General features: G+C 34.4%; 1 protein-coding gene across 1 annotated transcript in view; it reads right to left on the bottom strand.

Moving 5' to 3' along the window:
• Positions 1-776: 776 nt before the first annotated feature.
• ACAP2 (ArfGAP with coiled-coil, ankyrin repeat and PH domains 2) overlaps positions 777-23,097 on the bottom strand; it is a 136,866-nt gene continuing 114,545 nt past the window's right edge. The window contains exons 16-23 of the mRNA XM_007517422.3: positions 21,816-21,907; positions 20,349-20,533; positions 19,315-19,407; positions 16,411-16,598; positions 15,907-16,016; positions 13,221-13,331; positions 11,488-11,549; positions 777-5,470 (exon numbers count right to left, since the gene is read on the bottom strand). Coding sequence (XP_007517484.1) covers positions 5,370-5,470; positions 11,488-11,549; positions 13,221-13,331; positions 15,907-16,016; positions 16,411-16,598; positions 19,315-19,407; positions 20,349-20,533; positions 21,816-21,907 — 942 coding nt within the window. The 3' untranslated portion in view covers positions 777-5,369. The remainder of the gene's footprint in view (positions 5,471-11,487; positions 11,550-13,220; positions 13,332-15,906; positions 16,017-16,410; positions 16,599-19,314; positions 19,408-20,348; positions 20,534-21,815; positions 21,908-23,097) is intronic.

Raw genomic sequence — 23,097 nt, 5'->3', positions numbered from 1 at the left:
GTCCCCTGTGAATCAGGAGCAGCAAAATATGTGGCTGTTTTCAAATAGCTTTAATAACAGCTATTACTATGTGATGTGAGTCAAACCCAGGTTTCACGCATGCAAAGCATGCATCTCCTGCAGAGGTATACTCCTAGACCCCAAACTTTTAAAAGAAAACTTAAAAGAATATGATTAATTTCTAGGTCTTATCTTTGAATACATCATGTCACTGACTTCAATTCATATGAAACAGGGTTTTTGTTTTGTTTATTTAGATAGGACAGAGAAACTGAAAAGAGAGCAGAGGGAGAGAAAGACAGACATCTGCAGACCTGCTTCACCACTTGTGAAGCAGACCCCCTGCAAGTGGGAAGCAGAATCTTGAACACAGATCCTTGGGCTTGGTAAGTGAGTTTAGCTGCATGGGCCAGCACCTGGGCCCTCGGGTTTTGTTTGTCTACTACTAAAAAGACTGAATATGTTACCTATATCAGAAACTTCAACTGCAATATCAAAATAATGGGAAAAAATTAGAGCCAGAATCCCCCAAAAAGTCTGTTTGACTTTTAGCTACTGAATTATGAGTCAGCTCTGTCTATGATAAGGCAGAAAAAAAAAAGTTAAAAGATCAAAATAAGGTTTCTCATGTGGAGCAATTAGCAAATATTGAAGTATCAAAATGGATTTAAATGGCAGGTTTGGAAAGGAATAGTGGGTCTTAAGTGTTATAGGACTGTCTGTAATTGTAGTTCATAATAAAGTAGAAGTATAAGTGTAAAAAAAAACCAAACATGTCAGAGGTGAGATTTTTATTGACTTCTTATAATTTTTCAGCATACAAAGTATTAAATCAAGTATAATATTTACAATTCTTACATAATGTACATTTTAGAATAACTATAAAGATAATGTACTTTGTTTCACTTACAATAACAAACTACAGTCAAGCTACATTCATGAATTAGATACAAATTCTCTACATACTAATAAAGGGCAAATGGAGGTTGGTTATACATTCTTTTAAAAAAAACATTTCACAGGTAGCAAGAAATATTACACGTAATAAGTCTTCATAACTGGAATGATCCAGAAGTAATCACAAAGTACAAGTAAACATATAGAAAAGTAGCTCATAATTTCCAAAAGTTAAGCTTCAGTTTTTGTGTGAAATAAACGTAGTCAACAACCTCTATAATGCAGCAAGCTTTCCCTGTTTAAGCCCACTACTCAAAAGTGGGGAGAAGTATACTGAGGAAACTTCCTAAAATCTACAAAAAAATAGTGAAGAGATCAAGGCAGAGGAGTTAAATTGAGCACTGCTTCTCCCTCCTCCTTCTCATTTTAAGTATAATTTACATCAGAAGACAATGTCTATAATGTAGGTTTTAATCTGACTGAATCCTATAGTTTCTTTTGGTTGGTTTCCATTTGAAAGCATCAAAGAATTGATATGCATATGGTGAATTAAAATTGCCTTTACAATGTTTGACTTTCACTAATATCACTGCAAAACTGTAAAATTTCCAACAATTTAAAGTCTTCAAGTCCTAGTCTAATTATCATTATAAAAGTATAAAATTTCCAGCAATTTAAAGTCTTCAAGTCCTAATCTATTCCTTCTTGGAAATTTTATATTCAGGTGCACCAGAAATATTTGAAGTCTTTGTTATCAAAACACAAGGAAAGCTGGCAGACATTACGAGATTTTGCTGCTTTAGGATGATTTAAATCATTTCATGATGTATGATTTAAATCACCTCATGATGTAAGTAAAGTGCTGTGGACTAAACAGTCAGACAGGGGTGCTGATTATGCCACCAACTAGCAAGCCACTGACCCATGTCCCCTGTGAATCAGGAGGAGTAAACTTATTAAAGAAGAGACAATGTTGGTGCTCCTAGACTAAGATTTCAAAAGTCCTACTGTGAGAATCAGATGAAATAATGTATGCCGAAGTCCATGTGAGCAGCAGAACAGTATGCAAAGGGATGCTGTTACAATCTCATTTTCAGTCCACTCGTTTTATTTGCAAGATGAGCTGAATCCCCAAAGGATTGTAAATTACTATTTGGTGCTCTTTCTACCTTCTAATGCAGATCTGAAGCCATTCTGGGCATACAATTGTATATAAAAAAATACCATTTTTCCAGCTTATGTCCATGGTCAAAAGTGCAATCAAACAGAAAAAAATTTATTTGACAATATAGGATATGGGAATGCAAATGGGTAGTAAAATTAGTCATAGATACGATCTGGTTTATTGTGACCATATTTTGCTATCTAAAATATTTTTAATACTGCTTAATACATCACAAACTTGAGTTGCCCAATTGTGAAGGTATTTTTCTTTCAAAATGCACTGATGAAAAACTGAATATTGCAAATTAAGTCTAAATGCTTTAGAAAGTAAACATTAAAGTTAATTAAAATCTACAGTGATGGCATGTAATATAGTGAATTCCTGCACATTTCTGAATTTGTAAGGACTGTACCAAAGGTAATTTTTAAAGCCTTAAGCATGTGGGACAATGACACACTGTAATTACTCATTGACCTTTATTCTAGCTATAACTTAGTGAAACTGGATTTTGTGAAATCTTTTTAGTCCTGCTATTCTTACTTTGGTATTAATCTAACTTTTATGATAATGAGCCAACACAGATTAATGATAAGGAATCAGAAACTATTATCAGTAGATCAGTTAAGGAAAGAAAACAAAGGTCAATCATACTGAAATATAAAGCTCAAGAGTACATAATGTTACAATACAATTTTTCCTAGTGAACCAAGTAATTCACAACACAAAAAAGCTCAATATTTGTTTCATACTATGTAAAAGTTATTAGTTGACACAGCTAATAACTGACTGTTAATTGACTCTAAAACCTTGCTATTTATTGCATTTTTTAGTTTGCCAAATTTAATCCAAAAGTTGGTCTTGACATATTCAAGAAATACAATCACAGAAATGTATTTTTGTATTGACAGACTCCCTGTACTGTCAAAAAATTACTTTTTTCTGTAGATATTCAGAACCATGATCATCTTTAGTTCAATTCAGATATATGTCTAACCACTAAATTTAACTGGACACTAATATTGCTATGTTAACAAATCACAAGTCAAGCACAGAAGACAAGAGTGTCAAAAGAACTGCTTTCACAGAGATCACAGACATGACCTGAAGTCTTTCACAGAGATCCCAGACATGACCAGTGTCTGGACCTGAAGGAACTGCTTAAGATTCCTAGGATAAAGATTAGGATATTTACTCATGAAGACGTAGTATTAAAGTATAAACAGACACTACCAAGGAAAAAGTCAAACTTTCCCCTCTATTTTTTTTTTTTAACATATGTCTTTACCCTTGAGTTTTTCAGACAAACTGTGGCCTGATAAAAATGTGACATATCAAACCTTTGCTAAAACAGATGATCTATGGCTCTGGGATAAATGGAATAGGAAACATTTAATGTTCTAAGTGTTGAATAAAATACCAAGACTTTGGAGGTTAACATTTCTTTAAAATTCATAAATATCTTATCATTTAATATACAATGATTATTACTAAATAGGCATATGTACATGCCTTTTGACCAAATATGTAAGCATTTCTGTAAATTTCAGTATAATTCCACTTAGATTTTGATTTGACATTCAATCAATTTATAGAACTCTAGTTGCTAGGGGAAAATACAGTTTCTCAACCTATTTGATAACCAGCGTTTAAAGGCCTCTCATTGAGAAACTGAGCAGCAATAGTATCACCTACATGTAACATGTATAAGAAGATTAAAGTTGATTATTGACAGTATTAGAAAGACTACATATGGTAACTTACTTCATTATTTATATTTCTGACAAGCTAGATTAGCCTAAAATAGAATCAGATTGATACTGTAGCATATTACCTGGTAAATAAGTGCATCCATAATATTTTGGAATTAAAGGGTCTGTGGCTGGTTCACATAAACAATACTAAAGCAATAGAGATGCTATACCTTAAAAAATAATGTACACTGTGTATAAGTACATAGGATATATGTCAGAAAAATTAAATTGCTACCTATTTTAGTACAACTTTAGAAAAACATCCTTTCTTCTTTTAGAAAGAGTTCTTTTCTTTCACTAGTAGCAATAGAAGGACTGTATTTTGAAATGGAGAGATTCCAAATATAAAAATGGTCTATATTATTTTATAAATCTAACTCTTCCTTAGAAAGTTATATTTTGATGAAAGCATAATTTTGCAACATTCAACTAACCTTTGAAACAAAGTTTTGTTACACCAGAAATTTTGCTGAGGTTTTAGGAAATTAGTTCAATAATGAAGAACCAACACTTTTTTAAAAAATATTTTTTATATTTATTCCCTTTTGTTGCCCTTATTATCTTATCATTGTAGTTATTATTGTTGTTGCTATTGATGTTGTTGGATAGGACAGAGAGAAATGTAGAGAGATGGGGAAGACAGAGAGGGGGGGAGAAAGATAGACACCTGCAGACCTGCTTCACCGCCTGTGAAGTGACTCCCCTGCAGGTGGGGAGCCGGGGGCTAGAACCAGTATCCTTATAATGGTCATTGCGCTTTGTGCCACGTGTGCTTAACCCGCTGCACTACCACCCAACTCCCAGAACCAACACTTTTATAGCTGGGATTTATTTTGGCAATTTAAAAAGTCAGGGCTTCTTTCTGCGTGTGATGGAATAAATATAAAGGAGTAAATTGTGTCTACCACAATTTATACAATTGTATATAGCCATGTTATGTTAAAATTCAAGATACTAACAGACATCTGAGAAGTATAACACCATTTATGAGAGGGAAGAAACATTCTCTAAGCTAATAATTAAATCTCATATTGTGTATATGATAGCTAGGCTACAAAAATAAAAACCCTCTTTATGCACCAACACATATAAGGGAAACAAGAAAAGATGTTCTTAAGGAAGGCAGGATAGTAAGCTCCTACTTAATGCAGATAAGCCGGAATGAATGATGGAAAAAAGTCATTGGCCAAGAAAAAAAAAAAAAAAACGGTTTTTGTCTACACTCTGCATCTTGTCACTTAAAGAGGGTCTAAATCTAAATAAAATATCCCTTTAAACTGGTGTGTGTGTGTGTGTGTGTGTGTGTATATATATATATATATATATATATATATATATATATATATATGAAGTTCTAAAGTAAGTTACTCTCACAAGTACTAGAAACCTGTTTTTATATAAAAATATCAGTGAATGGGTACCTTTATTTTTTCCAAACCTCTTAAATATCTACTAAAACTAAGTAAGTAGAATTAAAGCAATAAAGTTTGTGATTTTTTTTTGATGTACACACTAGGGAATCCCAGATTTAATATATTCCCTTCTCAAAAAAAAAATCAGAATTTCTGTGAATCTTGCTGGAAACGATTTAGTTTCTCTGGATTATTGGATGCCATTTGGGAAAAATCACGAAAAATGTCCTGGTAAGTTTCATCACCTGTATAAAAGTAAAATAAGAATAATTTTAAAATAAGTACAATTAATAGTATTAATAAATAACACTTTTGACTGGTGACTACTTTGTAATACATTATTTTAATACTTTTTGTTGAGATATGCATTTTTAGATGAAAGAAAGATCAACTAAATATAAATGCTGAAAATGTGTATTATAAGAAAAAAAAAAAACTATACCTGAAGAAATCACCTCAGAGGCAGCCACAGGGAAAGTTTAGAGTTAGAAAAGAGCAAAGATGCAAGTGGTTTAAAGCAATGTAAAGAAATAAATTTATTAACACATAAGAAATAAAAGTCATTCTAAATGAGGTATAGCAAACAAGGCATTTTTTAAATAAGCATTTACCTTGATCAATGTTAAAAGAAAGGGCCAAACACAAATTATTTTTGATGGATGCAAGTTATTACCAAGACAACACTGATTATCACTCAGATCAGGGTGGAGTGGGTGGATGGAGGGGGAAACCTCCTATTTTAATTAAAAGGCATTTTAATTTAAATGCCATGTGAAAAAAGTAATTCTTTACTCAAACTTTAATAACTAATGCACCTAATTTACTGCTTGCTTAATTTTATAAAATTATAAAACCTAGAAAATGACTGTAAAACCATAGTTCATATTTCATCTGAAGGTTTGTTTACTGTAGTCATATGAACATGAATACTATGACAATGGGGAAATACAAACTAAAGACATCTATTAAATTAGTCATACACGTAAAAATATATATACAAATGTGTCTGTAGAGAAGTAGATTATAGATATTGACACTATAGCAGACTGAATACGATTTTTCTTGCCAAGAGAAAACTATATATATATAGGTTGATTCCTCAGACAGGAGTTGTATGAAGTAAAATCTTATTTTCTTTTTTTTATATTTATTTTTCTCTTTTGTTGCCCTGGTTGTTTTATTGTTGTAGTTATAATTGTTGTTATTGATGTCGTTGTTGTTTGATAGGACAGAGAGAAATGGAGAGAGGAGGGGAAGGCAGAGTGGGAGAGAAAGACACCTGCAGACCTGCTTCACCGCCTGTGAAGTGACTCGCCTGCAGGTGGGGAGGCAGGGGCTTGAACTGGGATCCTTACGCTGGTCCTTGTGCTTTGTGCCACCTGCGCTTAACCCGCTGCTCTACAGCCCGGCCCCCCGTAAAATCTTATTTTCAAGAGAAATCATTCATCATGAGCGTTTCCTATTAAATGTTTGATTTATGCAGAAACTTGCCAAAGTTCAGTTATCAGGATTTAGACCATCAAATACTGTTTTAGATTATTGTTACAATGTGACTTTATAATTCATTCCCATAAAATACCTTGCATCCATCTTATTACAAACTCATTGCTGTAGTTGTTAATCATGTTGTAAGTTTTGCCAGCTCTTAAAAGAGCAAATCTTTTGAGACAACAGATGTGCCAAGAAGCTAGAGAATTAGAAAAGTTGGTAGAGGGATACAGTTTGAATAGAGAGTTCTAACAGCAAAATCCAAGATTTAAAAAAAAAAAAATGTAATACTTCTAATACTTAGTCACTTGTAATGCTTAGTATATGTAAAATGAATGTTATTCAAATCTCTATATACTTTTCATTTAGCCCTAGAATTTTTCTCATGACATTAAAAAAAATCTACTTTAAAAAATGAAAAGCAAAGCACAGTATGAGAAGAATCTTAATAGGTTGGCTAAGAGCAACATCAACTCATTATTATTAATAAAGCATAAAATAAAGATTGATATACTAGAATAACTGATAAGATAATCCAATTCATCCATGATCCTTAAAAGTCAACTCCCACACATTAAAAGACAAAATTACAATCTATTACACCCTTTGGCCATTCAAAAAACAAAATAAACTGACAAGAGGCAATAAAATTGCAACAAACAAACCATACAAAATATTTTTAAATGTTTCTTATTCTTAGGTGTTGGTTTTAAATATTTAAAATATTTATTGTAAACATTATAGCTATTTTCAAAATACTATTTAAACTTGAGAGTCTGGAGTTTTACTTTCCAAGAAAGTGTAAAGTGCAGATTAAAATACAAAAATACCACACTAACTTTACCATTCAACACCAGAAGTAACTTAAAAGGCACACAATATACATTCAAGGAGAAGCTGGAGTAAGGACCTAGCAGATGCTAATGCCAAACAGTTTGCAGATAGCACCAGATGAGCATTCTTAGGGATTACAACAGTACAATGGCAGGATATGGCTTATGCTATATTAGCAATGCACTTTTCGTATAACAAGCTGTTTTTTTTTCTTTTGTGATTTTCCAGTTTTTGTTTATGAACCATCTAACCTATTACACAAGTACATTTTAGTAGAACCATTGTACCATGCAAAACACACTATAAGATCTTTTAGTCACTGGAGTAAATACTTCCTTGAAGGAAAGTATTGGTGCTACACTACTAATATCGTTTCCACAGACGGAACACATTTAAAGAGTTAATACAAGAAAAAAGAAGCTGAACTTAAACACACACACACACACACACACACACACACACACACACACACACACTTTTTGTTAAGATTAAGTTTCTAACAGAACAATAAAAGGCTCAGTACAATACCTTTCTTCAGACCTCAAAATGTGTTGTTAAAGCAAACATTACAGTAACAATAGTGACTATAGTATTTAGTATCACACAAACTAAACTTTAGATGTGATTCTTTAAATTTTAAATACTATTTCATTTAAAAATTTCCACAGCAAATATAACTTGTCTATACTAGAATACAATTCACAACACAACTCAATAGGTTTGTTGCCCTAGAAAATTCATAGAAGTACTTGTAACAGTTTATTATAAATGGCAAACAACCTCACCCAATATTTACAACACTACGTATATTCTTTAAATTGCTTGACCACGTTCTATTTCTCTTTATAAAGTTAACTTCTCTGTGTGCCTGGGCAGTTCTGAGTTCTAAAAATGTGAATTGCTATATATTCCCCTGATGGTTTAAGATAGTTTTTGATTTTTGGTATTTAGAATATCCATAAAAACAACAGTTATGATGATCTAAGATCTTGCTGATTTTGATTTTGCTATTGAAATGTACTCCTCTCAAAGGGATGGCAGCATATGAGACTCCCACCCCAGGTGGTCATGGACCTATTCCCTCTAGGTTAGTTATAGCTTCTTTCTTCCAACCAGGTAAATTAGTGACAAGCCTTAGCTAGGAACACATGTGCATAGCCAGTAATTCATTAAAAGTGATTTTCAACTGGCAGAGACAATCAAGAGGAGCTATAGAGCCAGAGACTGACTGTGGTAATCAGCCAACTGGTTTGCAACAACTAAAAGCAGATGTGATGTGTCACTCGCATACCCAGTCCTCTTAAAGATGTAGGGACTACTAAAAAGGGATGTATCTTTCCATTAGGAAATGTGTGCTCTTGGGGTGGGCGTGGGGGTGGGGGCAGCAGGAAGTTTTAGGTTTTTAGAATGGTAGACAGTTCAGAAATGGAATTTTCCAGAAAGAGGGCTATGGTAGTCAGAAATTTTATTTCAGTCTTGGTTATCGAAAGAATGAAAATACCTATATTTAAACATTACCCCAAACTCTGAGTTTTCTTTCATTAGTTCAGAAAAAAAAAAAAAAAATCAGCCAACCTAGTCAGTGAAAGAAAAATATAGTGATAAGCAAAGGGGAAAATAAAGACCTACTGCCTGAGTGAACATATCTGCTCTCCCAAGACTCACTGAAGGAGACAAGCAGCCAAAAAGCGATTTCTGCACTACCATTTCTGAATTACAAATTTAGTTATCAAAATAACTATTCTCAAACAGACCAAAATTTCACTTATCCTGATGCTATACCACATCTAGAATTATGTTTTATTTTTTAAACTCTAAGTTAAAACTGGAGAGCGGTAGGAATGTATCTTTGTTTTATTTTTTGGCTTTGTTTTGTTTTTAAAGTAGGTTTTTCTTTGTTCTATAAATTTTCATTCAAATAAATTGATAAAATACTTCTATGGATAAACAGAATATATGTGCCCATAAGCCTATACGTAAAACAACAGTAAATGAGACAACTTATCCTCCCTAAATAGTGGCAAAAGAAACCCAAACAATCTGGATGAAACTAGAGGCTACAAGAACATAGGCCTATCCTTTCCAAGAGTCCCAGCTCCAGAAAAAAGTTGGCTACTGACCATCTGTCTGATCAACTGGATACAACTTCAAGAGCAAACAAACACCATAAAAAGAAAGGGACTGACCAAACACTGACATTTAAGATTTCAGGGGGAAAATATTTAAACTTAAAATGTTGAAGTTCCCTCTTATCTCACAAATATCAGGTCACATCCTTTAAATCATTTTTATTTTAAAGTGCTTAAACACAAAGGCCTCAAAAAAATGGCCTGATAATACTATCGCTTAAATATATTTATTATAAAATTATAACATTTAAAATCTAATATTCAAGTTTAAAACAAATAGGTGAGGTTCAGAATTAACACTGAATCTTCACCCTTACTCAACACTCCTGCATCTTGGTCTGTCATAAATCAATAGTATTGTATGATCCATAGGATTAAAGCGGGACACCCTAGATTAGAATTATCTAGCTGAAGTGCCTCTCTATTCTCAAAGTTGTTACTTGCTTCCTACTAAATGAGATCAAAGTAAGTAATAAATACAGTCCACTGAGAAATGAATGTTCCAATTTTATATTAACTACATATCAATCTGCTCAAAATTTAAGGGGCAGAGGAGAAAGCACAATGGTTATACAAAAGGACTTTTCATGCCTGAGGTTCTAAGACCCGGGCTCAATTCCCCTACACCACCGTGAGAGTTAATCAGTGCTCTGATAAAATAAAATTTAAAAAATAATAACTGATTGGAGATAGCATACAATATAGATATTCAAAAACATATTTAAACAGAAGGGTATATATTACCAATCTGTTTTTAAAATAATGTAAAAACTTTTTGGGGAAAAAAAATCAAATACTCATTGCAAACTGAATGTTCAAGTATTTCAGTCATGAATTCCTGAAACTTTTTACTAATATGCATATGAATTTAAAATAGTTCTATGAGTACCTCATATACTCAAACTCATAAAACTAGAGAGCCAATAACTGAGTCTTTTTGTGAAGAATATCTCATTACAGAAAGGAATCTAATCAGCAACATTTCTTCCTTTTCTCAATATCTTGAATTGAGGTGGAAATTACTCAAAATGAGACTTGAGCTGATCCTGAGTTGAGATTTCTCTAATAAATCTACTTTGCCAACAAGTTCACAAAATATGTATCTCACTCCTCCATTTATCCAGTAGATATACAACTGCTGGGGGCAAATGCTACAAAATAAAATGAGACCTTTCCCCTCTACCTTTTCAACTAACCCCATTACCATATGGATCTCTTTATCTAAAGATAGCTTTAGTTACTTTAGTTCTTAATCCTTCTCATCATTTTTAAGTCAAAGTATGAAATTTTAAAATCAATCAACCTTTCCTAGATGTATTCCATAATGACTTTTCATAGTCCAAATACATAGTGATTTTTTTTTCCCTGAACACAATTCATAGAAATTCCCTGAATAACAAAAAGAGCAATATTGTTATATTCACTTGATAGCTAAAGAGAATTCCAAAAAGAAAACAACTATTGTGCTGCTGTAAATGTATAAAGTTACATTATCATTCCTTTCACTTCACTGGAATGTATATGGAAGACATCTGTACAGCAGGTAAAGTCAGCGGTTGGAATTAAATACAGCAAGTAAAGGTGCACTGTAATAGTAACACAGAGTTTTAAAAGCCTGGGAATTAGCAACCCCCAAGAATTCAGTAAATACAGTACAAACCTTACAACTCACAATGTACAGGTAAGTTATAAAAACTCTATGGTATTAGTCAGTTTGCTAAGGAGCTATGAATCTTCCAGTTGTAAACTGATAAATTCCTGAATGCATTTCTTATACTGCATTTCAGTATGGTTATTAGTAGAATATTGACCTGGCTGTCCATAAAGTCCTTCTGATTCCCGCATCTCTTCGTTCATTCTTGCTAAACGTAACCTAAAATTAAATAAGAGGATTTTTAGGTGAAGTTTACAATATAAATGCTCACAAACTGAGTTGCATAAATAGCTAAAGTCTGAACTGATATGTTCTATTTTCTTTTTATCAGCATATACCCTACAAGTACATGAATTTTATGAGATTTAGCAATCTGAAACACTAAAAGAACTGTATCTTATTCTTTACAATGCTGATGAGAGGAGACAATGAGAGATTTCCAACAAGTTCATTTCAGCTGTTTAAGCACAATACTTTCAGCATCTCTAGCAGTTTTCTTCCTCCAGAGACCAGAGAATTCCTGGCTGCTACAACAACCTGTCTAACTTTAACTGCCAGCTGCTAAAATCATTGCTTCTGAGTTACAGAAGCAATAGCTAAGCTTATTCTGGTTCACTTGAAATGAGGTATTTCCATATATAAGTATGTGTTATCTCTAAAGACTGAGGATATATTTTGATATATAATCATTGGAATAAATGAAAGTAGGTTACCAGTATGTTCCCAGTTACATTATATAAGTTACATATCCTTTGGTGGTGGGGGTAATTCATTCTGGCAGCAGGAAGATAGGTAGACTGGAATAAGAAGGCAAGAATATCCTCCCATTTTCTTGCTAAGCAACCTACTAAAACAGGGAGAATGTTAGCAACTCTCTTGGTACTTTCTAGCTTGGTACTACTCAACCTGTGCTCTCACTTCCCAGATTTCGAATACCCTTTTTTTTTTTTAAAGAAAAGAATTTATTTATTTATTCATGAGAAAGGTAGGAGGAGAGAAAGAACCAGACATCACTGTGCTGCATGTGCTACCCGGGACCTCATGCTTGAGAGTCTAGTGCCTTAGCCACTGTGCCACCTCCCAGACCACCTAACACCCTCTTCTAATACACTTTCTGGCAACTGTAGCATGCATGACTGTCCCTGTCTTCAAAAACTCTTCTCCCTTCTCAACCAGTGTGTGGATTAACAGCACTGCCATAAGCATTACTAACATTGATGAAGTTGTCCTGCCTAACTTTTGTTCTCTAATTCTTCAGGTAGAATAACTGCCTGTTACTCGATCACTCTACCACTACACAAGCACTCTGCTAAAAAGTCAAGAATACACTTCAAAGAAGTCACGTATTCTGTCCCTATTAGTCAGGCAATATAATGATAATGGCTAAAATCATGGGTTTTATAGATAGAATTGGTGATTTTAAACCTCAGCACCACCACTCACTAGCTACTCAAATATCCCATAGCGTGGCTTTCTTATTTATAAAATGAAACTAACAGTAAGAATGCCTTTCTCATGGGGTTACTGTGAGAAGAAAGCCCATGTATATAAAACACTTAGTATATTAAACATACTTAGGAAATTCAATATATATAACAAGTAACCAAGTTTAAAGTTTTACCTATTTAGGGCCGGTAAAATAGCTCACTTAGATAGTACATGGTTTTGCCTGTGCTCAAGTGACCTGCGTTCAATTCTAGCTCCCACTAAACTGAAACAAGGTTCAGGGCTGTGGTCTGTCTGTCTCTCCCCCCCCCCCCGCCCCCCGCCCATCTCTATCTAACAATATATAGATGAATAAAAATATTCTGGAATTCTAGGAAATTCTTTAACACACTGTATATATAATGTGTTGTATGGAAAATCATCAAGTAAAGATAAAGCACTTACAGTGTCACTATATCAGCATTGGCTGCTTCCACAGCGATACTTAAAGGATCTTTCCCTTCTTCATCAGTGGCGTGTTGATTGGCACCTCGTTTTAAGAACAAACATACCTGCCTGTTTAAGAGAGTAGTATTTTTGAGATATTACCAATAGAAAAAAAAAAAAAAGAGCATTCACCTCTTTAAAAAATAAAGTACTAACTTTAAAATATATATATATATTTGTTTTGCGTTTATCTCCTTCTATCTCTCTCAGCAATAATAATAATTATAACAATAAATGCCAACTCAATGCGACCATTTATATTTAGTAAACAGTGTTTATTTGATGTACTTGTGTTTAACATACTCAGCCATTTAGAGGGAAAAAAAGGTACATTCCACATTTAAGGAGGGAGAAATACATGCTTTCTCAAAGTTTCTTTAAAAAAATATTTTTTCGGGGGTCGGGCAGTGGCGCAGTGGGTTAAGCGCATGTGGCGCAAAGCACAGGGACTGGCGTAAGAATCCCGGTTCGAGCCCCCGGCTCCCCACCTGCAGGGGAGTCGCTTCACAGGCGGTGAAGCAGGTCTGCAGGTGTCTATCTTTCTCTCCCTCTCTCTGTCTTCCCCTCCTCTCTCCATTTCTCTCTGTCCTATCCAACAACGAATTGCGTCAACAAGGGCAATAATAATAACCACAACGAAGCTACAACAAGGGCAACAAAAGGGGGGAAAAAATGGCCTCCAGGAGCGGTGGATTCATGGTGCAGGCACCGAGCCCAGCAATAACCCTGGAGGAGGAAAAAAAAAAAAAATATATATATATATATATTTTTTTTTTTTCACTTGCTTCATTCTACACATATTTATTGAACAATGAATCTAGTAATAAATTGTATCAGGTTAATATATTATAAATAACAAAGTATTTTTTTTACTTTTACTGGTGCTATAAGTATAGTAGGATATGCAAACTATGGTCTCTACCCTTGATATGACATAAAGATGTACCCAGATATCTATGATTTTTTTTAGTCATTTAAGGTCATATTTTTGGGGGAAAAGTCAAGACAATGTTAGCATCATAATATACTAATGATCATGCAATAGCAAAAGAGTAGGAAGTAATATTTCCAACTGTACTACATAAATACTTATAAATCTTGAAGAAATTGACCCCAAAAAAATAAATATAAGGGAATTAAGAAAGGTAACCTATGAAGTAATATGGGAAGAATAACAATTATTCATGAAAAATACAAAGGATAAATTAAATTATATTGTTTTAAGAAAAGCCACTAGGATGAAGTTATTGAATAAATTTTTTGTTGTAAAGAAAACGAGCTATGATAAAATACAAAAAAGAGGGGGTCGGGCGGTGGCGCAGTGGGTTAAGCGCATGTGGCGCAAAGCGCAGGAACTGGCATAAGGATCCCGGTTCGAGCCCCCGGCTCCCCACCTGCAGGGGAGTCACTTCACAGGCGGTGAAGCAGGTCTGCAGGTGTCTATCTTTCTCTCCCCTTCTCTGTCTTCCCCTCCTCTCTCCATTTCTCTCTGTCCTATCCAACAACGAATTGCGTCAACAAGGGCAATAATAATAACCACAACGAAGCTACAACAAGGGCAACAAAAGGGGGGAAAAAAAAAAAAGGCCTCCAGGAGCGGTGGATTCATGGTGCAGGCACCGAGCCCAGCAATAACCCTGGAGGAGGGGAAAAAAAAAAAATACAAAAAAGAAGAAACAGCTGCTATAAGTAAGTTAATGGAAAGTATTTTGCTACCAAGGTAGTAAAAACTGAACATCTTAAATTCTGATAACAAAATGGTTGTTACCAGAGGAGAGAGGTGTGGAAAGAATAAATGGAGGGAAATCTAGGCTCCATTAGTTGCAATCAACCAAGGACCCAGGTTCAAGCCTCTGGTAACCACCTGCAGACAGGAAGCTTTATGAGTGGTGAAGTAGTACTACAGGTGTCTCTCTTTCTCTCTCCCTATCTCCTTCTTCCCTCTCAATTTCCCTCTGTCCTACCTAAAACAAAAAGGGGGAGGGGAATATTGGATGGTAGTAGATAACAACTAGGCTTATGGTGGTGGGTATGGTGTGATATGTACATTCTCCAGGTATGAAGCTGTGTTCTTAAGTGTTGTAAACCCAAATTATCTCATTAAAAAAAAAGTTCACCTTTGATACAAATATGTCAAATAAGGTCAACATTTTACCTTTGTGTCCCCTAATAGAAAGTCTGCATTCATGTTTTATTACTAAAGTAATCTAAGTATTGATCCAGAACTAGAATATCAATAGCACACACTAGGAATTTATTTTAGAACCTGACTTCAACTACCCTATAGAAAAAACAGTATTTCCAGAATTACATATTCTCCCAAGATGTGTGTACTATGTACATAATATATATGTACACACATAGAGTAAAGCTGTCTGACAAAGATCAATTTCAGCAGTAGCTTTGAATATTAAGTGATCTATATAAAGCCAAATGAACTGCAAAGATTTTCACAATTTTCATATCTAAAAAGTAACAGTAGCTTTATTTTCTGATGGTTTTTAAATTTTCAATTTCATTATGATAATGTCACAGCCAAGTGTTTCTTTACAAACTCTGATGGTCTTAATCTGAAAAAGCAACACCTTAGTTCAAAATAATCTTCTCCAATCGTCTATTTAAATATGTGACTATTATAGATTACCCTGTGTGCCCTAAGACAGTAGCGTGGTGCAATGGTCCCCGCCCTTGTACATCTCTCTGGTTCACATTAGCACCATTCTGGAGGAGAAACTCACATGTCACCAGAGAACCCTTAGGGAAGAAGAAAGGTAACAATGAATAAGAAGCAAATAATATTTCCTATTAAAAAACAGAGTAATTACATAACTCTAATGCCCTTTTTACTTCATTCTCCTCAGAAGAGAAAACACCCCACCCCACAAAAGCAAAGAAATAAGAGTTTTTTTTTCTCAATAACTATTAATAGGGATCCAATCTGCAATTTGTGATCTAGGAAAACACATACTTCTTTTGTCCTATTAAGAAAAAAAATTAGCTTACACAATCAAAGTAATGCTAAAAAAAAAATCACCAGTATCTTCCAATAGCCAACCCAACTCTGAAACCAATAAATAATACTGAAACTATGTTCAATATGAATTATACGATTTTTGATAAATTATTATCACTGAATGAACAAACACACCCCTAGTACAGCCTGAATAAGTGGTGTTGATTTATTTTCCTCTGAATTAGCCCAGTTCACATCTGCACCGTGAGCCAAAGCCTCAGCCATTTTAGGCAGATTTTTTTCATATGAAGCCCTGTAAAGCTGAAGTCCTGGATTAAGATGTTTAGAGTCGAGAAACACAGAAGAATCTTGCCGTTCTCCCTCTGAAAAGCAAAAACAAACATCAGTAAAACTTAGCTCACAGCAGGGAGGGGAGAAATGGGACAATACTGCTTTATAGGTTGAAAGTTTCAATTTTATGTTCATTACAACACTATTCACAATAGATATGATATGGATACTATATAAGTGCTCAAGTGAGAATGAGTATATAAAGAAGATTGATACAGACACACAATGGATTACTAGTATATTATTTAAATTAAAAAAAAAAGTGAACTGTGAAGTTATGCAGTGGCTAGAGTTTTGACTTGAAAGCATAGAGACCTGGGTTCGGTCCCTAACATGGCATATTCTGGATCTCTCTCTCCTCTCATATTGATGTCTTAATTTAAAAAAAAAAAGAAAGAAAGAAAGCTTATCATTTGTAACGAAAGAAACAGAACTGGAGGGTTATCAGATGGAGAAAGAGAAAATACTAGATTTCACACACATATATATGGCAAAGGGACAGACAAAACTGAAACAAACTCTTGGACTTTGACTATAAAACTGAGGTTACCAGAGGGTTGGTGGGTTGGGAAATAAAATGAAGGTTATCCAGTGGACCATGGTAGAGAGTTGTCAGTATTTTGGTTGATGAAGTAACATACACTTGAAGAGGCTTAACCCTATGTTATCACCCACATACAGGGTTGTAAATCAATGTTACCTTAATTTAAAAAGAGATTTATTTTCTAGAACTTTAATGAACATTATATAAATGCTATCATACTATATATATATATATGTGTGTGTGTGTGTGTGTACTTTTTTTTTTGCTTTTTTGCTTACATGCCATATAGCTATTTCTACTTCAAATCATAATAAATTCTTGTACTTCTGACAAAAAAAAGAAAGTTTTATTTTTTCAAGATGAAGTATTCTGTGAATAGATAGTGGTGATGGCAGCACAATAATACAGACACTTAGTGCTACTGAATGGTACACTTACGATGACTGAGATGAGAAATGTCATATGTAAATTAACTCTTAAATGTATCACAACATAAAAACTGTGACATAGAGACCAACAATTTCCCAGTTTAAAGCAGCTCAGTTCCCGCTTGTAGGGGGGGAGGCTTCACAAGTGGTAGAGCAAGCTGCAGGTGTCTGTCTCTCTCTCCCTATCTATCTCCCTGCTTCTCTGTAACTTAAAATAAAATAAAAATATAACCAAAATATAAGAAACCAATAATTTAACATAATGATTCAGTTGGAGATTCTCACAAAGATATCATATTTCCCCAGTCAACCTTATGTTCTTATAAAAACAACAATTTTATACCAAGTTTTTGTGATATTATTGCAAGTACAGAAGAGTAAGAAGATTAATTATTCTGTACTAGATTACAATAGGCTGATTCCTGTGTGTTGGAATTTAAAGACTTGGAAAAGGAAGTAAGAATCCCTGAAGAATCTTAGCACTAGACTAAACCTCACTTGTTCCTAGTATAGTCTATCATTACAATTTATAGTACTAACCATTCAAATAATTTAAAGGACATTCACTACACTAAGTACTCTGCAAGTCTATAATGACTGAAATTAGGGAAAGAATATAGAAATTAAACACAGGTCAGAAGAAAAACCTAATGGAGAAGTTGCTGTTCTCTTTCTCCTGATAAGAAAATGTACCACCACTAGCCCACCCCACCGCCTCACACAAAAAGATAAAAATTACAGCCTAAATTTCCTTAGTTATTAACAAGGCACTCTGAGCACATATACTGTGGTTCAGAAGAATATATAGCAAGTGGGGCAGGGGGCAAAACCAAGATGGCAACATGGAGACAATACCTGGCATGAGCTCTGCAAGGAGGCTGCTTTAAACCTGGGAAGTTGGACCACCAGGTTCCAGATGCTACCATGATGCCAACCTGACTTCCCTGAGCAGACAACCCCACCAATGTGTCCAGGAGCCCCGCCTCTCCAGATCTCTGCCCCACTAGAGAAAGAGACAGACAGGTTGGGAGTATGGATCGACCTGCCAATGCCCACATTCAGTGGGGCAGCGATTACAGAAGCCAGACCTTCCACCTTCTGCACCCCGTAATGACCCTGGCTCCATACTCCCAGAGGGATAAAGAATAGGAAAGCTGGGAGTTGAGTGGTAGCACAGCAGGCTAAGCGCACGTGGTTCAAAGCACAATGACCAGAGTAAGGATCCCGGTTCGAGCCCCCGGCTCCCCACCTGCAGGGGAGTCGCTTCACAGGCGGTGAAGCAGGTCTGCAGGCGTCTGTCTTTCTCTCCTCCTCTCTGTCTTCCCCTCCTCTCTCCATTTCTCTCTGTCCTATCCAACAACAACACCAATAACAACAACAATAATAGCTACCACAATAAAAAACAACAAGGGCAACAAAAGGGGAAATAAATAAATATTTTAAAATATTTTTAAAAGAAAGAATAGGAAAGCTATTAAGGGAGAGGATGAGATATAGAGCTCTGGTGCTGGGCACTGTGAGGAAATGTACCCATGGTCTTGTCAATATTTCCATCTTATAAATAAAAATTATAATATAGAAAAAAGAATATATAGCAAGGAAAGAATCATCAAATATATAAGCATATAGCTGCTTTTTCATTTAACAGTATTATTTCTCCCTTAGAGCCAAATAAAAGACTAGTCAATAGCTTTTAAAACAAGAAACACTGTAACCATTTCCCACCAACTTTCAGCAAATAACACCAATTAACATGAAATGTCATCAAAAACTCACCAGGTTCATATAAACTATTAGCTGACACTGTGGATGGTAAAGATTCTCTTCCATCATCAGAGCTCTGCTGGATCCCACTGTCATTACTTTTGACTGTTAAAAAAAAAGTCAGATAGTGACTAAAGTTCATACCATTTAGAAAACAGTCTCTCACAGGCAACATGTTAAAATGAGCTGATACATACATCACGTGAATTTAGCCATCACCAGTAGGATACGTTCATTTAAAAGAAAATTTTTAAGAGTATGCTTATTATGACTGAATTCCTTTCAAACAATTTATCTTGCCAAAACATGAATCACAAAATCTGAATCACATAATCTGAAAATGAACTTATTCTCAGAGCTGAAACACATCTCATTATACTAGGGGTAAGTAAAGAGCTAAAGTTATTACATGAGCATAAGTAATGTGCAATTCTGAGACAATGGGTAACATCTAAGAAATGGCCACACCGCACAATGACCACTGGCACAGACTTGGAATGCTCCACAAGAGTAGTACTTACTACTACGTAGTTTTGAAGAAGTATCAAAGTAGGAGAAGAGTGAGTCTAGCTCATCAGGACAGAACAGAGACTCCCGCCTGGCCTCGTCGCTATTTACAGCAACCACTGGGGACATGCAAGTTAGCAAAGGACAAAGCAGGCCATAAGAAGGGAAAAGGGCAGGGAGAAGAAGAAAAAAAAAAAAAAAAAACATTACTGGGAAAAATTTAGAAGGAGAAAAATAGGAAGGATATTAGGTAGTTAATTAGATACTCAGGGTTTCTGGCATGATAAGTTTTTAATTCCCATCTCCCCTCGCATTTTATGCAGTGTTATTCCTTAGAATGTACACATTACCTGGAAATGTGAATTACCAAGATGCTATTTAAATTTAACTGTTTTAAAGATATAGAAAAATCAGTATTTCCTTACTATATGTAGAAGAAGAGTGTTTAACACTGGGGGGAAAAACAAACTAGCAGAGCTACTAATTTAGAGATGAAGTAACTTAAGTCTGAGAAATTTTATGTACAGAAGTTATAATACCTGAACTTAGGGAAGATGCTCTGACTTGATCAATAGGCCCAAGTTTAGAAATGCTCAGTCTTTTTTCTTCACAACTTTTGGAGGCAACTTTTTTTTCCTGGTCAGGAAGTGATGATGATATATAATTCTTATCCACAAATTTTCTCTCCACATATTTGGCTCTGATATATGCCTCTTTCTCCTGTCTGGTATACATAAAAATATCATGATGTCTGACTTAATCTCTTAGCATGGCTAATACTAAAAAGAAGCCAAAATACTGTGGGTATTTTCAAAGAAAATCACAAAATACATAGTTAAAATTGAATGTGGAACATTGTGTAACACGTTTTCTTTCCAAGTATTTAATGAACTATGAATTCCATTCACTGTCTATCCATTTCCTTGTGCTGTTTATAGGAAAAATTATCAAGAAAATGAATTCACAGAAATTAACTTCAATGTTGCTTTTACCCCAACAAATCTATCACTACTGAATGTAATTAATGTTTCATAAGACAACCAGTTTGAAGCCATATAACATTCTACTTAAGAACGGAAAGTCACATTTTAAACTTTCAATTTACAATTCAATTATATTGGTAAAATGCCAAATTTTTGGCTTAAGCTTTTTTATTTATATCTCTTTTAAATGCTCAAACCTTTACCTAAACTAAGACACTCCAAAGTTTAAGTAGCTCAGAGAATTGTACTTGAACAAATAAATAAGAATCTGGTTTAAGTATATTGGTTTAGAGAGCAACAAATTTAACATAATGTTAGTCATACATATTTAGTCAAACATAAAATCTCAATATAAGACAACAGCAAATGAAGTTATAATGCTAAAAAAAAAATCATAAAGTCTAAAAAACATAACAATAAAATGTAATTGTGTACCCCGAAGGAACTCTTAATCACTTTGTTTAATAAGCCTCCATATACAGAATCAAAAGCATAATTATAAACACACCAATCTACTACTATCAAATTACCTTTTTCACTTTTAGTTCTCTAGCACTATGCCATATACCTCACAATGCCATGTATGAAACTATTAACAATGAAGCAGGCAAATAAAAATTTGCTGAATTACATCAAACAAAATAAACTATTCATTGTGATCAACAGAACTTTGGTCCTTAGAAATATTAATAAACGTATTATCTTTTAAAGGCCTCCCTTGCAGAATTTTACATTACAGAATTACAGAATTTTGGATGACTTTAGCTGATGACAGCTTTTACATATCTATGTGGAACCTCAATTTTTAGGATAATGTCATAGAAACTATATAACTGATTGTCTACTGAATATAATTATCTAATTAACATATCCAATACACAGAGTTGTACTATAAAAGAAGCAGTAATGATCTCTTCTCAACAGTCTATCTCAATAATACAAATCAATCAAACTGAAATAAAACCATAGCTACATTCCTGCTTGGGAGAGGGAGAGAACATACTGAGAAAACTAAAATAATACCTTTGTCCTGGTTGTGGCTTCTTTACCCCCAGTTTTTCCACTTTAGCTTCATAGACTCGATTGATAACATCATTTCCCAATTCACACATAAGCTATTTAGCAAGAAAACAGAAAAACAAGCTGTGAGTTTATAGTTGTTATAGTAATATAATAGAAGTCCTTAGCAAGTATAGTTAACTAATTATTCCTGCATAATCTGCAACTGTTTACTCCATAAAAAAGTTTAAAGACAAAACAAAATGAGACAAGGACTGAGAGTAGCATCAACATTTTCCCCATTCTTTACCAGAATGCTTTCCTAAAAGACTACTCCGACAAGAAAGGCTTCCTCTCTACTGTCTTCTAGTTTCCTATCCCTCCACTATCAGTGGCACAGTGTTGTGTATCATTCACTATATCTGATAAATTAATCAGAAGAAAAAGAAACTCAAGGTCACCCATGTAAAGTTTTATACTAATGTCTTGCTATCCTTTATACATAAATATTTCAAAGTATTTGCACAGAAGTTTTGGTCATATTTCCTTAAGGTATTAAGGAGTGTGTTTCAAGAAAAATTTTAAAAGATATATATCTCAGAGTGAGAGAACCAGAGCATCACTCTGGCATATGATGCCAGGAATCAAACTAGGGACTTCATGTTTGGAAGTATAACACTTTATCCATTACATCACTTCCCAGTCACTTAAATTTCCTAAATTGAATCCACTAAGTTTATAGCTACACAATGATGATGTAGAAAATTACTCCTTATCCTTTCTTTTCCTTTGAATTGTTCTTCATTTTCTTGTGAACTTAGAATTTAGAATGCTACATAAATTTAGCAATTTTTATTTATTTATTTAACTTAGAATTGAGAATGCTACATAAATTTAGCAGTTTTATTTATTTTTTTATTTATTTATTGCCTCCAGGGTTATTGCTGGGACTCAGTGCCTGCACCATGAATCCACTGCTCCTAGAGGCCTCCCCCCCCTTTTGTTGCCCTTGTTGTTGTTGCCTTGTTGTGGTTATTATTGTTAGTGTTGATGTTGTTCGTTGTTGGATAGGACAGAGAGAAATGGAGAGAGATGGGGAAGACAGAGAGGGGGAGAGAAAGACAGATACCTGCAGACCTGCTTCACCACCTATGAAGTGACTCCTCTGCAGGTGGGGAACCAGGTGGACAAACCAGGATCCTTACATGGGTCGTTGCACTTTGCGCCACGTGCACTTAACACGCTGCGCTACCACCCAACCCCCAAATTTAGCAGTTTTGAAAGCATCAAATTTGCTAAAATAGAT

Source organism: Erinaceus europaeus, chromosome 9 (assembly GCF_950295315.1).
Source record: "Erinaceus europaeus chromosome 9, mEriEur2.1, whole genome shotgun sequence".
NCBI lineage: Eukaryota > Metazoa > Chordata > Mammalia > Eulipotyphla > Erinaceidae > Erinaceus > Erinaceus europaeus.
This window is presented reverse-complemented; position numbering and strand designations above follow the sequence as displayed.